Raw genomic sequence first — 13,170 nt, 5'->3', positions numbered from 1 at the left:
CCTTACACGCATGCTTAATTTTATTATCAGTTTTAGTCCCCTGGTTTCAGTGGAACTACTGATTGTATTAACATAAAGCATATGTATGTATTTTTGCAGGATAAAGATTTTTGCTTCTGTAAGTTGCTTCTTGCAGCTGCACCTTCTGCCTGTGCAAAGTTCCATTGATTTCAGTGTAGGGGATTGCTGTGCAAAACAGCATACTGGACTGGATTTTAGGATTAATGGAAGTTGCTTGACTGATTGTCCTGGAAATTGAAATCCTCCATCCATAGTCCAGATAAAATATTAGCAGCAGCAATTCCAGCTTCCTACACTGGCCTACCAATTTTCATAGTATCTGTAGTGAAACTAGAGGTGATACTTCTAGAAATAAGATCATTCATTGTTTGAAAGCATTTAGTCTTCCTCTTTCCTAATTCTTGCTTCTTGAACTGCGATCCTGCCAACATTTACACACTGAGTTCAATGTGACTATTCCTGTGCATAATTTTACAAAAATGAGTAGCTTGTTTGACATTTATATTAAACTATTCAGAATGACAGGTTAATACAATACATTTGCTTTTCTAGATTATCCCGATGGTGCAAGAATTTATCACTGACAAACTGGGCCGTCCTTTTATTGAACCACCTCCATTTGATTTATCTAAGGCTTTTTCTGATAGCCACTGCTGTGCACCATTGATTTTTGTGCTGTCTCCTGGTGCAGACCCTATGGCTGCCCTTCTCAAGTTTGCTGATGACCAGGTATATTAACATTTCCAAGGTTCATTTTGATGATATCCTCGTGTGTGAGAAGCAATGTTTAAAAAAAAAAACCCTAAATATTAAAGTGTCAGAATAAGTTAATAGAATGTACTTCTGATTTCTTAAAAATGCATTAGACCCAATGCTGTGATCTTGGGACACAAGTTCTCGAAATGGAAGATTGAAGCTGCCGCAATCTATCTCCTGGAGTTTGATTTAGAGAGTCTAGCTAAAACTTGCTAAATTGAACTCAGAGAGTGCCCCTGCCAGTGTCTCATACTCCTGCTTCTGCAAGATGTAAGAGAGGCCAATGGGTGTGTTTGCTCCCATCCATGTTCCACTGTGGGAATGGCAGGGAAACTCTAAACAAGGTATGTCAACTCCAGCTATGTATTTAACATAGTTGTAGTTGTGTATCTTGATTCTACATTCCCTTTTAGTGTTGACCTGGCCTTAGTCACACAAAGAACTAATGAACTTTAGTGAATATTTTGAATGAATCAAGGTTGTACAACTGGCTTATTGTTTGTAACTAACATCATGTTCATTATTTACTGCACTGTCTTTCCCATTGTGATTTTAAGAACTGTTAAAATCATTAGTTTATGAAAAATAAAAAATGGTAAGTGAGAGTAAAAAATAGTGGTTTCAATCTTTTAAATTGTTTTCTAAAAATTTAAGTTAATTTTTGCATGTATTAATCTAAAAACACTTTATTACACAACCTAATGTAGTTATAAAGAAGTTTTTTTCAATGGCCTTGGGTGAACATGTACACCATAAAAACCAAACTTTTTTTATTTGAATTAGCCATTAGCAACATGACACTTGTTCAAGAAAGAAGTTTTCATAAAAACATAATATTGTAGTAATACCAGAAAATTGCCTTTTTCCAGAAAGATAAAAGACTTGTTTTTCTTGGTAATTACTCTGTCAGAATTCTGTGCAATTGGGAGTGACTGGCATACTGTAAATCTCCACTCAACAAGCTATAAATATATCCTGTAGTTTCTAATAGGACATCTACAGCCTCAAACAATACGATGTTTGGACAAGTCTATTTAAATATTCAGAATTTTACAATACAGGATTAAATTGATATGTAGCTAGAGCCAATTTGGGCAGGCAGATAGGAAATTAAACAGAACTGGAATGTAATGAAAAGAAAATGCAAGAGGGGTTTAAAATGCACTGCACATCAAATGTTTGAAATGTAAATGTAGGTGTAAATTCTCATTTCAATGTACTTATCTCCCTGTGTATCCGATATCCATTCGTGAAATTATGTTACTCTGATAACCATTTTTCAAGCTTTTCTTGGTCACATCGTCCATATTTAGTAAAAAAGAATAAGCCTGAGAAGATGAAGTAAGTTACAAGATTAACTTTCCCTTCCTATTTGTTGATGGGAAATTCAGGCTCTCACCATTTTTTCCCCTTTCAGTCCTTTCAAGACATTGTATTATGAACACCTTTCTCTCAGTGAAGACGGGAGGCTTCATGAATGCTACCTCTTCAATTGATCAGGGGAGAGTAGCAAGTGAAGTTATACCAAGTGCTAAACACATTGCCTGTTCAACATCTTTGGTCCTGCCAGTCCACCTTCCAGAGACCATTTACACTGCTAGATTGACACAGCCTTTATTATAATTGTGATTATTATTGTAGTTATTTGTTTATGGCAGCACCCGTGATAAGCACCCATGATAAGCCAAGTGATTTTTAGACATACAGTAATACAAATCATATCCCTGCCATTGAGCGTTTACAATCTAAAAAATATTTATCGTAATATAAAATTGTAATATATCTATAACCCTTCTGCCAGCAGCAGCCACGTCCGGGTTCACTATCTACGGGTTCCTCTCCATCCATCCCACACAAAATTGGCTCAAGCCTCCACCCAGTAACCTGGGAAATTTACACACCTTCCCTAGGCACCTCTGAGAGGCAATGTTTCCCACTCACAAGCACAAAGTCTGAGTATAGAAAAGAATTTTTTAATAAATAGGGAGGGAAGCAATTTGGTATTTATTTGGGAAAATGCCACAGACAGAGTGCATCACCGAAACCATGAGTAGAAGTCCCACCCCAAGTAGGTTGGGCAATGCCCTTTTTCTCTCAAGTTTTTAAGTCCACCAATGTAAATGTCCCTTTCACATGTCCAACCCTTCTCTGCACCCCACTCACAGTCACTGCCCTTGGTCAGGGCAGACTCAGAGTTCAGAGGTGCAGCCGCAGAGTCCATCTCCTGTCCTGAGTCGGAGGAGGAAAAGAAGGCATCTTAGTCACTCCACTGGTCATTCACCATCTGCTTGCTCACTGCTGGCATCCTGCTGGCCATTCATTTCACCTCTTCACCGCTGTTCTGCTGGCCACTCATTCATTGCACCTCTGCATCACCACCCTGCTGGTTGCTCATGGTGCTGCCAGTGCTCTGCTGGCCGCTCATTGTATGTCTCCACCACTGACAATTGGGTCTCAGTCACACTCCTCTCACTTCTTCTGCCAGTTTGTGGTGGATTTGGCTCTTGGCTCAAAGCACAGTCCAGCCACAAGAAATTCCAGCATCCACTGGAGTAAATTTAAATAATAAAAGAGACTCCTTTTGGAGCCTCTCTTTAGCTCTATCACTGAAAAAGTGGGGAGCAACAGGATGAACCAATCTTACAGCTCATACCTGGCAGGCACAAGGCTTGCTGACTCAGAGTCCTGTGCTCCCTAGCTTAACCTCACAGGGCTCTGGCAGTGTAGCCTCTGTCCATCCAAGTTTCTTTATGCTGACAGTGTCTCTCTCTTTTGTGACAGGCTAAGCACAGACTTTCTTCTTTTGTATTCCCACAATAATTACAGATATTGCAATTAGTATTAATACAATACAATGTGACCCAACTTCAGTCAAGTTGATTGCAATGAGCAAAACATTATTCCATAATTGAATATCTAACACATCTAAGCAAAGCAGGGGCAACCTGTATTTACATAGACACACTAGGGCTTTCTCTCTCATTCCAGCTAGCTGTAATGGAATCATTCATTCAGACCCTACTTACATACCATATAGTGTGTCTTTCTTTAATTGGGAAATTTTAATTTCACAGAAGAGAGAAGAAGGCAGAATTTTCCTGGTAGAATTCTTAATAAGAAACTTCATCACCAAAAAAGGGTGGTGAAGGGTTTGATACTTAAGCTAGTGCATATAGAAACTGAAAACTGCATTTAGAAATAAAATTAAGTTATTTTATAATCCCAAAGATGTCCTCAAAACAAACTAAAGATTGAATAAGAGATGGTTTCTTATTTGGAGACTATACAATTTTTCTGGTTTAGACACTTTCATGTGTAGAATTTACTTAAAACATTTATATTATTGAATAAGTTTGAATTCAATGTAGTTTTATTCTTGCTTAAATAACAAAATGTGGATGTAAATTTGGTCAGTGTTTGGTGTATTTCTATAAACTGTCATAATATTTTTTCACTCAATGTGTTCTGTATGAATAGGGATATGGTGGATCAAAGCTGAGCTCTCTGTCACTGGGTCAGGGTCAAGGTCCTATAGCCATGCGAATGATAGAGAAGGGAATAAAGGAAGGCAGCTGGGTTGTTCTGCAAAACTGCCACCTAGCAACTTCATGGATGCCAACACTGGAAAAAGTCTGTGAGGTAAAAAAATTACTCGTTTTCTTTTCTTTTTTTTTCTTATAAAAACATTCTGCCTTACTCTCAGATCCACTCTGGTGTGTAAAGCAGCCAGAAAGCATACTTAACCTACTTCTTGAGGATTCCCCTTATGTAAAGGAATCACCAAATGCTCTTTCCTTATTTCCTGACTCTTGGGCTACATCTACACTATTCTTGTGCAACAACTTGCGGGGTGTCTACACTGCATGTGCGTTCTTGCGCAAGTAAATTTACAGTACAGTGTTGGAAAACAGGGCTTCTTCCAGAAGAGTTATTCCTCTCCCCATGAGGAATAAGCCCTCTTGTACAAGAGGTCTTCCAGAAGAAGGCAGTGTAGACAGGCAACATGATTTTCTTGCACAAGAAACCCCTATGGCTAAAATGGCCATCAGAGCTTTCTTGCACGAGAGAGCGTCCACACTGCCATGGACGCACGTGCACAAAATCACATCTCTTGTGCAAAAACACATGGCAATGTGGACGCGCTTTTGTGGAAGACCTTTTGCAGAAGAACTCTTGCACAAAACAGTTCTTGCGCAAGAAGCCTGCAGTATAGAGGTAGCCCTGGTGTAGGTTGTGTTCTGTGGAGAAAGAATGTGGATCTGTGGCATCTCCCAAAGAGTAGGGCGTAAATTTAGAATAGGCCTCAGGCTTTCAACCACCTTTACCCATGTTCTTCTGCTACCATAACTGAATCTTTAGAATTTGGAGTTAAAATTTTCCACTTTTGGTCTCTATGTGAAGGTAAATTGTTATGAAATGTATGAGCAGAAAACTCTTCAACCACATCTGAGTACAAGAATATAAATAGGTTATAACTTTTCCATTAATAAAATAGTCTTGCAACATTATTTTTAACTGTTCTTAAGTCAAAATTGTTGACAATAAACATATGAAATTAAATATTGACTTTGTATGAATTTGTACAGTTTGCAGGGAAGAGACTCACCCTTTGCAACTCTAGAACTGGGGATAGCTGCAAACCTCCTAAGCATTCCAGTTTCTGCAAAGACTTACCTGAATGTTTAACCTTAAATATGGATAAGACTTTGCAGGACTGACGCCAACATTTGCAGGAGATATGATTATTTCTTTCAGATATGTGGGACATAGAAAATGAGTAGAAAAATCTATTTACCTCAGAGCAAACATTAAATAGTGTTTGTTTGTATAAGAATACTAAATTACTTTCAATACCAGGAACTGTGTCCTCAGTTGAAATACCACTAAGGGTGCATATACACTGCACCGTTATTTCAAAATAACTAGCATTATATCAAAATAATGCAAGCGACTACACAGCCATTCCATTATTTTGAAATAATTTCAAAATATGGATGGCTTATTCGAAATCTGTAAACCTCATTCCACAAGGAATAATGCCTATTTCAAAGTAGCTATTTTGAAATAAGGTGTGTGTAGATGCTCCACTGGTGCTATTTTGAAATAGCCCCTCACCAGGGCCATTCTAAGTTATCCCTCCCCAGTGCCTCCTAGAGCTCTAAATCGAGATAGCATGTTTACATTAGAGAAACCTGCCTTGGACTAATTTTGAGGCTTCTCTGCAGTGTAGACATGCTATTTAAAAATAAGCTATTTTGGAATAACTATTCTGGAATAGCTTGTTTTGAAATAAGTGTGCAGTGTATGAGCAAAAAACTCTTCAACCACATCTGAGTAAAAGAATATAAATAAGTTATAACTTTACCATTTATAAAATATTCACACATAACTGTAGCTACCACTTTAATTATGCTTTAAATTAGTAATTCATAAATATTACACTGGTATATTTTCACATTTTAGCTTGTTTTAATAACAAAGGTTGACATGTGTAATCCTTTTAGATTTCAGTCACTGTTTTTGTGTGGTGTTTTCTTTTAGGAGCTGAATCCTGATACAACACATCCAGATTTCCGAATTTGGCTCACCAGTTATCCATCTCCAAATTTTCCTGTCTCTGTCCTTCAGAATGGAGTGAAAATGACCAATGAAGCACCAAAAGGTTTACGGGCTAATATTATCCGTTCATATCTGATGGATCCAATCTCTGACCCTGAGTTTTTCAACAGTTGCAAGAAACCTGTTAGTATTGTATTGGTAGCCTTGTTACTTCTGTTTTCATTACTAACAAAGCAGATAAGATAAACCTCTAGCTGTTACATATATGAGTGTTGGGTAAAAACTACTGTATTAATCTTCCTGCACTGCAGTGGAATTGGTTTTGATTACTGACTTCACTGAAGTGAATTATATTAATATTTTATTTTTATTATACCACTGGTCTCACTCTGTCTCGGCAGAGATTTTTGCGGCATGCTATTAATAATACAGCTTTCTATTTAAGAAGCTAGAAGCAAGTAATTTCCTGATACAAATTTGCAAAGTTAGGGAATCTTGTTGCAGAATTATTAACTGAAGCCTATGCTGTGTAGAGTCATATCGTTAATCTTAAACATAAAAATGCTTCCTTTGTAGAACTCTGAGAGTCAAATGATTTGACAGGTTGATTGATAGGAATCACAAATGCCTATTTTAGAATGACTACTCAGCCTATGATACCACCTACTGTTTTCATAATTAGGTTTTTCTTTATGGAAGTTTTGGCCTAAGATTGTATTGCAGTATTTTGCTGTAATTAAAAACTGTAGATAATTGATTTTAACTGAAATTGTATGCCTTGCTAAGTTTTCTCAATTAAAAAATACAGCCTCTTAACTGTAAAGATTTTTGAAGGCTATGGCAAGACTGAAAGCTGTCTGAATCATAAAAAATAAAATACAATACTTTTCTAAGACCAGAGCAGTAAGTAAGATTGCAGGACTTTATGTGGATTATATATACACTGCTGCAGCACATCTGTACTATATAATTAAAAGGCATAATTAGATTGCTTTTAGGTTACTTGAAGGATTAAGAGATTTTAAAAACCATAGCTTGTGACAAAGGCATATATGCAATAAATTGATCGCTAAACTCTGAAGGGGTTTACACAGCACCTGAAACTCAAAATAAGATACGCAATTTGCGCTATGCAAATTGTATAGCTTATTTCGTATCTATTTCAAAATAGCTTATTTTGTCATTTGGCACTGTCTACACAATGCCAAATGTTGAAATAAAACACTATTTCGAGCCATCTCTTACTCCTTGTAAATGAGGTTTACAGGGATGGTGAAATAGCACATCCGCTATATTTCAAAATAGTGGACATGTTCAAAAGACATGGGGTAGCTATTTCAGGAGACCTCTGGTATCCCAAAATAACTTTGCTGTCTATGTATACCTAAGGTGTGCTGGGGCAAGGCCTGACATAAAACAGAAATATATTATAGTACTGTGGAGGGTCTAGATTGTGAAGAGACAGCAAAGGGCACCTATGTGTGCTGGAGAGAGTCTTTGTACTGTTCTGTGGGTTATGGGGCAGTGAAAGTGTTTGGAGCATATTCCATGGATTATACTGTCATTTTTTCTTGAAAGGCTGAATTCAAGAAGTTGCTGTATGGACTCTGTTTTTTCCATGCATTGGCTCAAGAAAGACGGAAGTTTGGGCCACTGGGTTGGAACATTCCTTATGAATTTAATGAGACTGATCTGAGAATTAGTGTGCAGCAGCTGAACATGTTCCTGAACCAGTATGAGGTACAGTAATGGATCACAGGAAATATATAACCCATTTTGCCCTGTAAGGCCCTGTAAATTCATGTAACACTAATTTCTCATTAATTTTGTCTCTTTCAAAATTAATGGAAATGATTGCACAAGAAAGTTTATTAGATAGTACTTCATAGAAACAAATATCCAATTGTGATTATTAAGGTGTCAATATTTCTGTTATAAGCCTGTATTTTTAGGGATTTAAATGGACATCAAAGTTCCTACTAGTCCAGAAACTAATTCAGAAAGACTTTCAAACTGAATGTTATTCCATGCAAAATGGAGTAGGTTTTGCTCTGCATATTCAGTTCACTCTTTGATGCCTTTATGTTGTCTCCGAAAGCCTAGAAGAGATACAGTACCACCAATACAACAGTCATATTACTGTCTGAAAATGTGAACCTAATTTTATAACTAAATGTGGCTTGCTCAGCAGCTAGAGACCTGGACTAGCACTTAGGAATTGGAATTTTATTCCTAGCTATGTCACTGATCTGCTGGGTAAACATGCAAGTCATTTCCACTCTCTGAGGCCATGTCTACAGGCCATGTCTACAGATTGATTCTGCCACAACTGATCTTCTGGAGTTCAGTTTAGCAGGTCTAGTTAACACTTGCTAAATCAAATTCAGAGGGCACAAAGTCAGCAGCTGGTACTCTTGCGCCTGCTCATAATGACTCTCCTTTGAAAAGTACTTGAGAGTTGTAGATGAAACATTCTACAGGTTGAAACTCTAGAGCGTCCCGGTGGAGGGCCAATGGCAATGAACCCTGTGGGGCTGGCAGGGCAGTGGGCTGCCCACAGTGAGCGAATGGTCAGGCCGCACAACTTGTAGCAGCAGGGCTGCCCAGTGGGACTGGGAGACCTGGCACTTTGTTGCCTAGTGGGTCCCAGAGCCGCACTACTGCACATACAGCAGCCCTGTGGGAGCTCCAGCATGGCATGCACACCTGCCTGCAAGTCCCAAAGCCCTAGCACAATGAACGTGGTTGCCCTGTGGGTCCTGGAGCCCTAGCGCAGTGCACACGACTGCCCTGCAGGTCCAGGAGCTACAGCACAGCACGCATGCCTGCCCAGTGGGTCCTGGAGTCACGGCAGCGATATCTGCCCAGCAGGATCAGCACAGCAGTGGGGCCAGCAGGAGGTGGGAAGCCGACTGGAAGGCCAGCAGGCTGGGCCAGGGGGACCAGTGGCCGGGGTCCAGAAATACCCTCCCCTAGTCTTGCAAAATCCCTCATCCGAGACCGATCAGGTCCCGAGGGTGCTGGACCAGGGAGGTTCAACCTGTATATAAAATTTGGATATTTATTTATTTGTTTATTTGTGTAATTCTAAAATACGAGATTGGGGAAAGCTTTTCTCAGTGTTTTCTGTCGGTTTACATGAGGAATGTAATCGTTATGTTTAACCAGTTACCACCTAAATGGGGGCGGGTCTGAGAGCTGCTTCAGCCCACTCTCATCCCCTGCAGGCTGTCTGGAGCACCTTCCACACTATAGCTGGGGTCTGCTCTGTCCGGGCAGGAGTGTCTTGGTAAACTGCACTGGCCAGGCCAGGCCCACTGCAGAAGGGGGCTGCTCCAGCAGGGCTGGAGTGCCCTTGCCCATAGCATGCCAAGCCAGGTCCACAGCGGGCGGGGTTGCTTTGGCTGGGCTGGAGCAACCCCTCACGTGGTGGGACCCGATGGCTTGGAGAAGCCCCCTGCCCAACGCTGGCTGGCCTTGGAGTCTGGCAATGGCCCTAAGTCAGCCGATCGGGCAGCCTGAGGGGCAGGGAGCCTGGTGGCAGAGCCAGGGGGCCAGGAGGGGAGCCCAGTTCAATGTACTGGTGGACCCCAGGAAAGACCAGGGTCTGTCAGCAGAAGGGTTGGAATTGACCTTCCCTGATTCAACAAACTTCCTTCTTCAGAACCAGTCAGGTCCCGAGGATGCTGGATCAGGGAGGTCCAACCTGCAGTGTATTTCTAAAACACCTATACATAGGCTTATTTCATGTTCTGTAATGGGACATGTGCATGTTTTGAAGTTTAATAAGCTGCAGAATTTTGTTTTAAAAAATCATAGAAATGTAGGGCTGGAGGGGACTGATAAATCATCAAGTGCAAACTCCAGCATCATGGCAAAACCAAGGAAACTTAATCCATCCCTGACAGGAACGTCTCCATCCAGCGGATGGGTCAAATTAGTGGAAAGTGCCATTAGAACTCAGAAAGATCTTCTGAACTTTTTTTGTATTCTCTGAACATTTTTCTTTTTGATTTAATTATTTTTTGACTACAACAATTTTTGAGTTTGTATTGTTCAAGCCAACTACACACACTCAACTAGCCACATGTGGCTAGTGGCTAGCATGTTGGATACCAGTCTGAGCCAACTCTGGAAGCAGCAAAGATATAGCCGAGCATGTTTTGTAACAACATTCAAGCTGCCATATGACCCAGGAATTGGAGGCAAGTTCCTGCTGTCATCTTATTAGAATCTTGGCAATAAGTTTTGTCAGTGTCATAAATTTGTCTGCAGGCAGGTAAACTCTGAATGTTACAGCATCCAGAGAAGCTCCTATGACATCTGTGTGTTGAAATTGAATTAGAACTGAGTTTTTGATGTAGAGATGAAGTTCTAAGTTGCAGAACAGGGACATGGACGTTTGTATTGCAGAAAAAACATCAGTGGATGACCCATCCTTGAACAGCTAGTCATAAAGGTAGGGGAAGATTATTATTCCCTGCCAATGAAGATAAGTGACGACTCTTGCCAGGATTTTAGAAAATACCTTGGGACAGCAAAAGAGCCCTTGATACTGGAAGTGATCCTGGCAGACTATGAAACAAAGAATCCTCTTGTGAAAGGAGATGAATTGTGAATGCTAGAGGCTGCAAACCAATTCCCTGACTTTCCAGACAGAAATATTGCTGTAGAGTTACTAGCCTAAATTGTGATTACACAGTAGTGTTTACAAGTATGAGATTGAATGTTGCTCTCCAGTCTACATTTTTTTTTAATCAGAAAATTTTCTCTCTGTGCCAGACTGAAACTGGTTTATGTGTAGAAGACAAAGGTTTTTAGACATCAATATGGCACTTTGACTGTGTCTAGACTGGCAAGTTTTTCCGCAAAAGCAATAGCTTTTGCGGAAAAACTTGCCAGCTGTCTACACTAGTCACTTGAATTTCCGCAAGAACACTGACTTCCTGCTGTCTGAATCAGTGCTTCTTGTGGAAATACTATGCTGCTCCTGTTCGGGCAAAAGTCCTTTTGCGCAAAGCTTTTGCGCAGTATGGACAGCTCAGATTGGTTTTGCGCAAAAAAGCCCCGATCATGAAAATGGCGATCGAGGCTTTTTTGCGCAAAAGCGCGTCTAGATTGGCACGGACGCTTTTCCGCAAAAAGTGCTTTTGCGGAAAAGCGTCTGTGCCAATCTAGACGCTCTTTTCCGCAAATGCTTTTAACGGAAAACTTTTCCATTAAAAGCATTTGCAGAAAACCATGCCAGTCTAGACGTAGCCTTTGTGTTTATTTAGGTAAAGGGGGCACTTGTTAAAATTAGCCCAAAAGACTCTCAGTCAGCTTCTCCCTGTGAAGTTAAAGGGCATGTGGATGTAACAGGATGATGGTCTTAACTTGTGACGTTGCTGAAAAAAATATGGATTTCTGAAAAGGTTGAGTTAGTTTGCATAGTTATAAAGTTTGCAAAAGACTGTGATCACTCTTGCCTATATGTTAGTTTCATATGTATTATAAATTAAACTCCTGAGTTTCTTATTATTCCTACAAGACAATAAAGTTGAGTGATTCAGTCTTTTTACTGCTGAATCTTGAACGATTCTGGAGTCAGATACTGACCAGAGTGAATATCTAATTGACTAGTGGTCTCTAAATGTTTTGTAGTGAAGTGCATTCATTGATTTCAGATTAATCTCAGTAGACTTGAGTCTATTTAAATTTCCAACATCACAAAGACACATTTTGACAGAAGTGAAAGTTTACAGAAAACTGTGACTTGCAATCACAGTAAGAAATCAAGAACATTCTTTTGCACACTTGCACACATCCCCTTTTTCTCATCCCCCGTAATTATTGTTTTAATTCCCAAGTGTAAAAATATAAGGAAGAAAAAATGTTTATCAAAAAACCCTCTGTATCAAACACTAGTAAGTTTAAGTCCCAAATTACTTATAGATGAAGATTTTAATTGTATTTATTTGGTCCAGTTTATATAACACATCTTAAGTTATGCAATAATGGTTGGGTATAAAAATAATAAGTAGATACACCAAATTCTGCCTTTGAATAACATCTACTGTATAAGGTTGGGAGCAGAATTTAAGTTAGTGGCTGAGAAAGGGGGAAGATTGGTGGAGAAGCTGAAAACATAAACAACAGAATAATATTTAAAGTGAATATTTTGTAAATCTTTCAAATAGATTACAAAAGCTCAAGTATAGTTGTGATGGCAAATGTTGAGCAGATCCTTGATTTTATATTTTAGGAGCTCCCGTATGATGCCCTACGCTATATGACTGGAGAATGCAATTATGGTGGTAGAGTTACTGATGATTGGGATCGGCGCACACTCCGGAGTATTTTAAACAAATTTTACAATGCTGAAATTGTTATGGACTTAGAGTATAAGTTTGATACTAGTGGGCTTTATTTTTCCCCGCCTGAAGGAGATGTAAGTATTTTAAAATAAATGAACTTAGCTGTAGCTCAACGTGTACATTTAATGGCCAGTAGCAGAGGCTGCATGATAGTTAGGGCATGGCAAGTGAGCATGTACACACGCACACTACCATGAACTAAAAGTTGGTATAGACAAGCTCTCATAGTTTCCACTTCTGTAAAAAGTGGAAAATACATGTCCACAATGTAACTTAAGGTTGTGGTATCACTTTTGTGATATTTCTAAAGTGCTTACTGTGGTGATAGAAAATCCCATTAGACATCTCAATATCTTAAAAATTGCCCTTAATCCTTATGAATTCAGTGTTTATCTCTGTGCTAGGCTCTTAGCTGCTTTTGACAAATCCCACTAGGTGCCTAAATATTCCCTATAATATAGTGTTTTTAAGTTCTGTA

At 39.4% G+C, this 13,170-nt stretch overlaps 1 protein-coding gene across 3 annotated transcripts in view; it reads left to right on the top strand.

The window, feature by feature from the left end:
- Positions 1–13,170, top strand: part of DNAH7 (dynein axonemal heavy chain 7) — a 239,243-nt gene that overhangs the window by 215,095 nt on the left and 10,978 nt on the right. For all 3 annotated transcript variants that reach the window (XM_075934215.2, XM_075934214.2, XM_025182029.3), the window contains 5 exons: positions 574–750; positions 4,255–4,416; positions 6,319–6,519; positions 7,915–8,076; positions 12,581–12,766. In XM_075934215.2, coding sequence (XP_075790330.2) covers positions 574–750; positions 4,255–4,416; positions 6,319–6,519; positions 7,915–8,076; positions 12,581–12,766 — 888 coding nt within the window. The remainder of the gene's footprint in view (positions 1–573; positions 751–4,254; positions 4,417–6,318; positions 6,520–7,914; positions 8,077–12,580; positions 12,767–13,170) is intronic.

Source organism: Pelodiscus sinensis, chromosome 7 (genome assembly GCF_052426305.1).
Source record: "Pelodiscus sinensis isolate ZL-2025 chromosome 7, ASM5242630v1, whole genome shotgun sequence".
NCBI classification, from domain to species: Eukaryota; Metazoa; Chordata; order Testudines; family Trionychidae; genus Pelodiscus; species Pelodiscus sinensis.
Note: the sequence above shows the minus strand (reverse complement) of the source record. Positions and strands in the feature narration are given on the sequence as shown.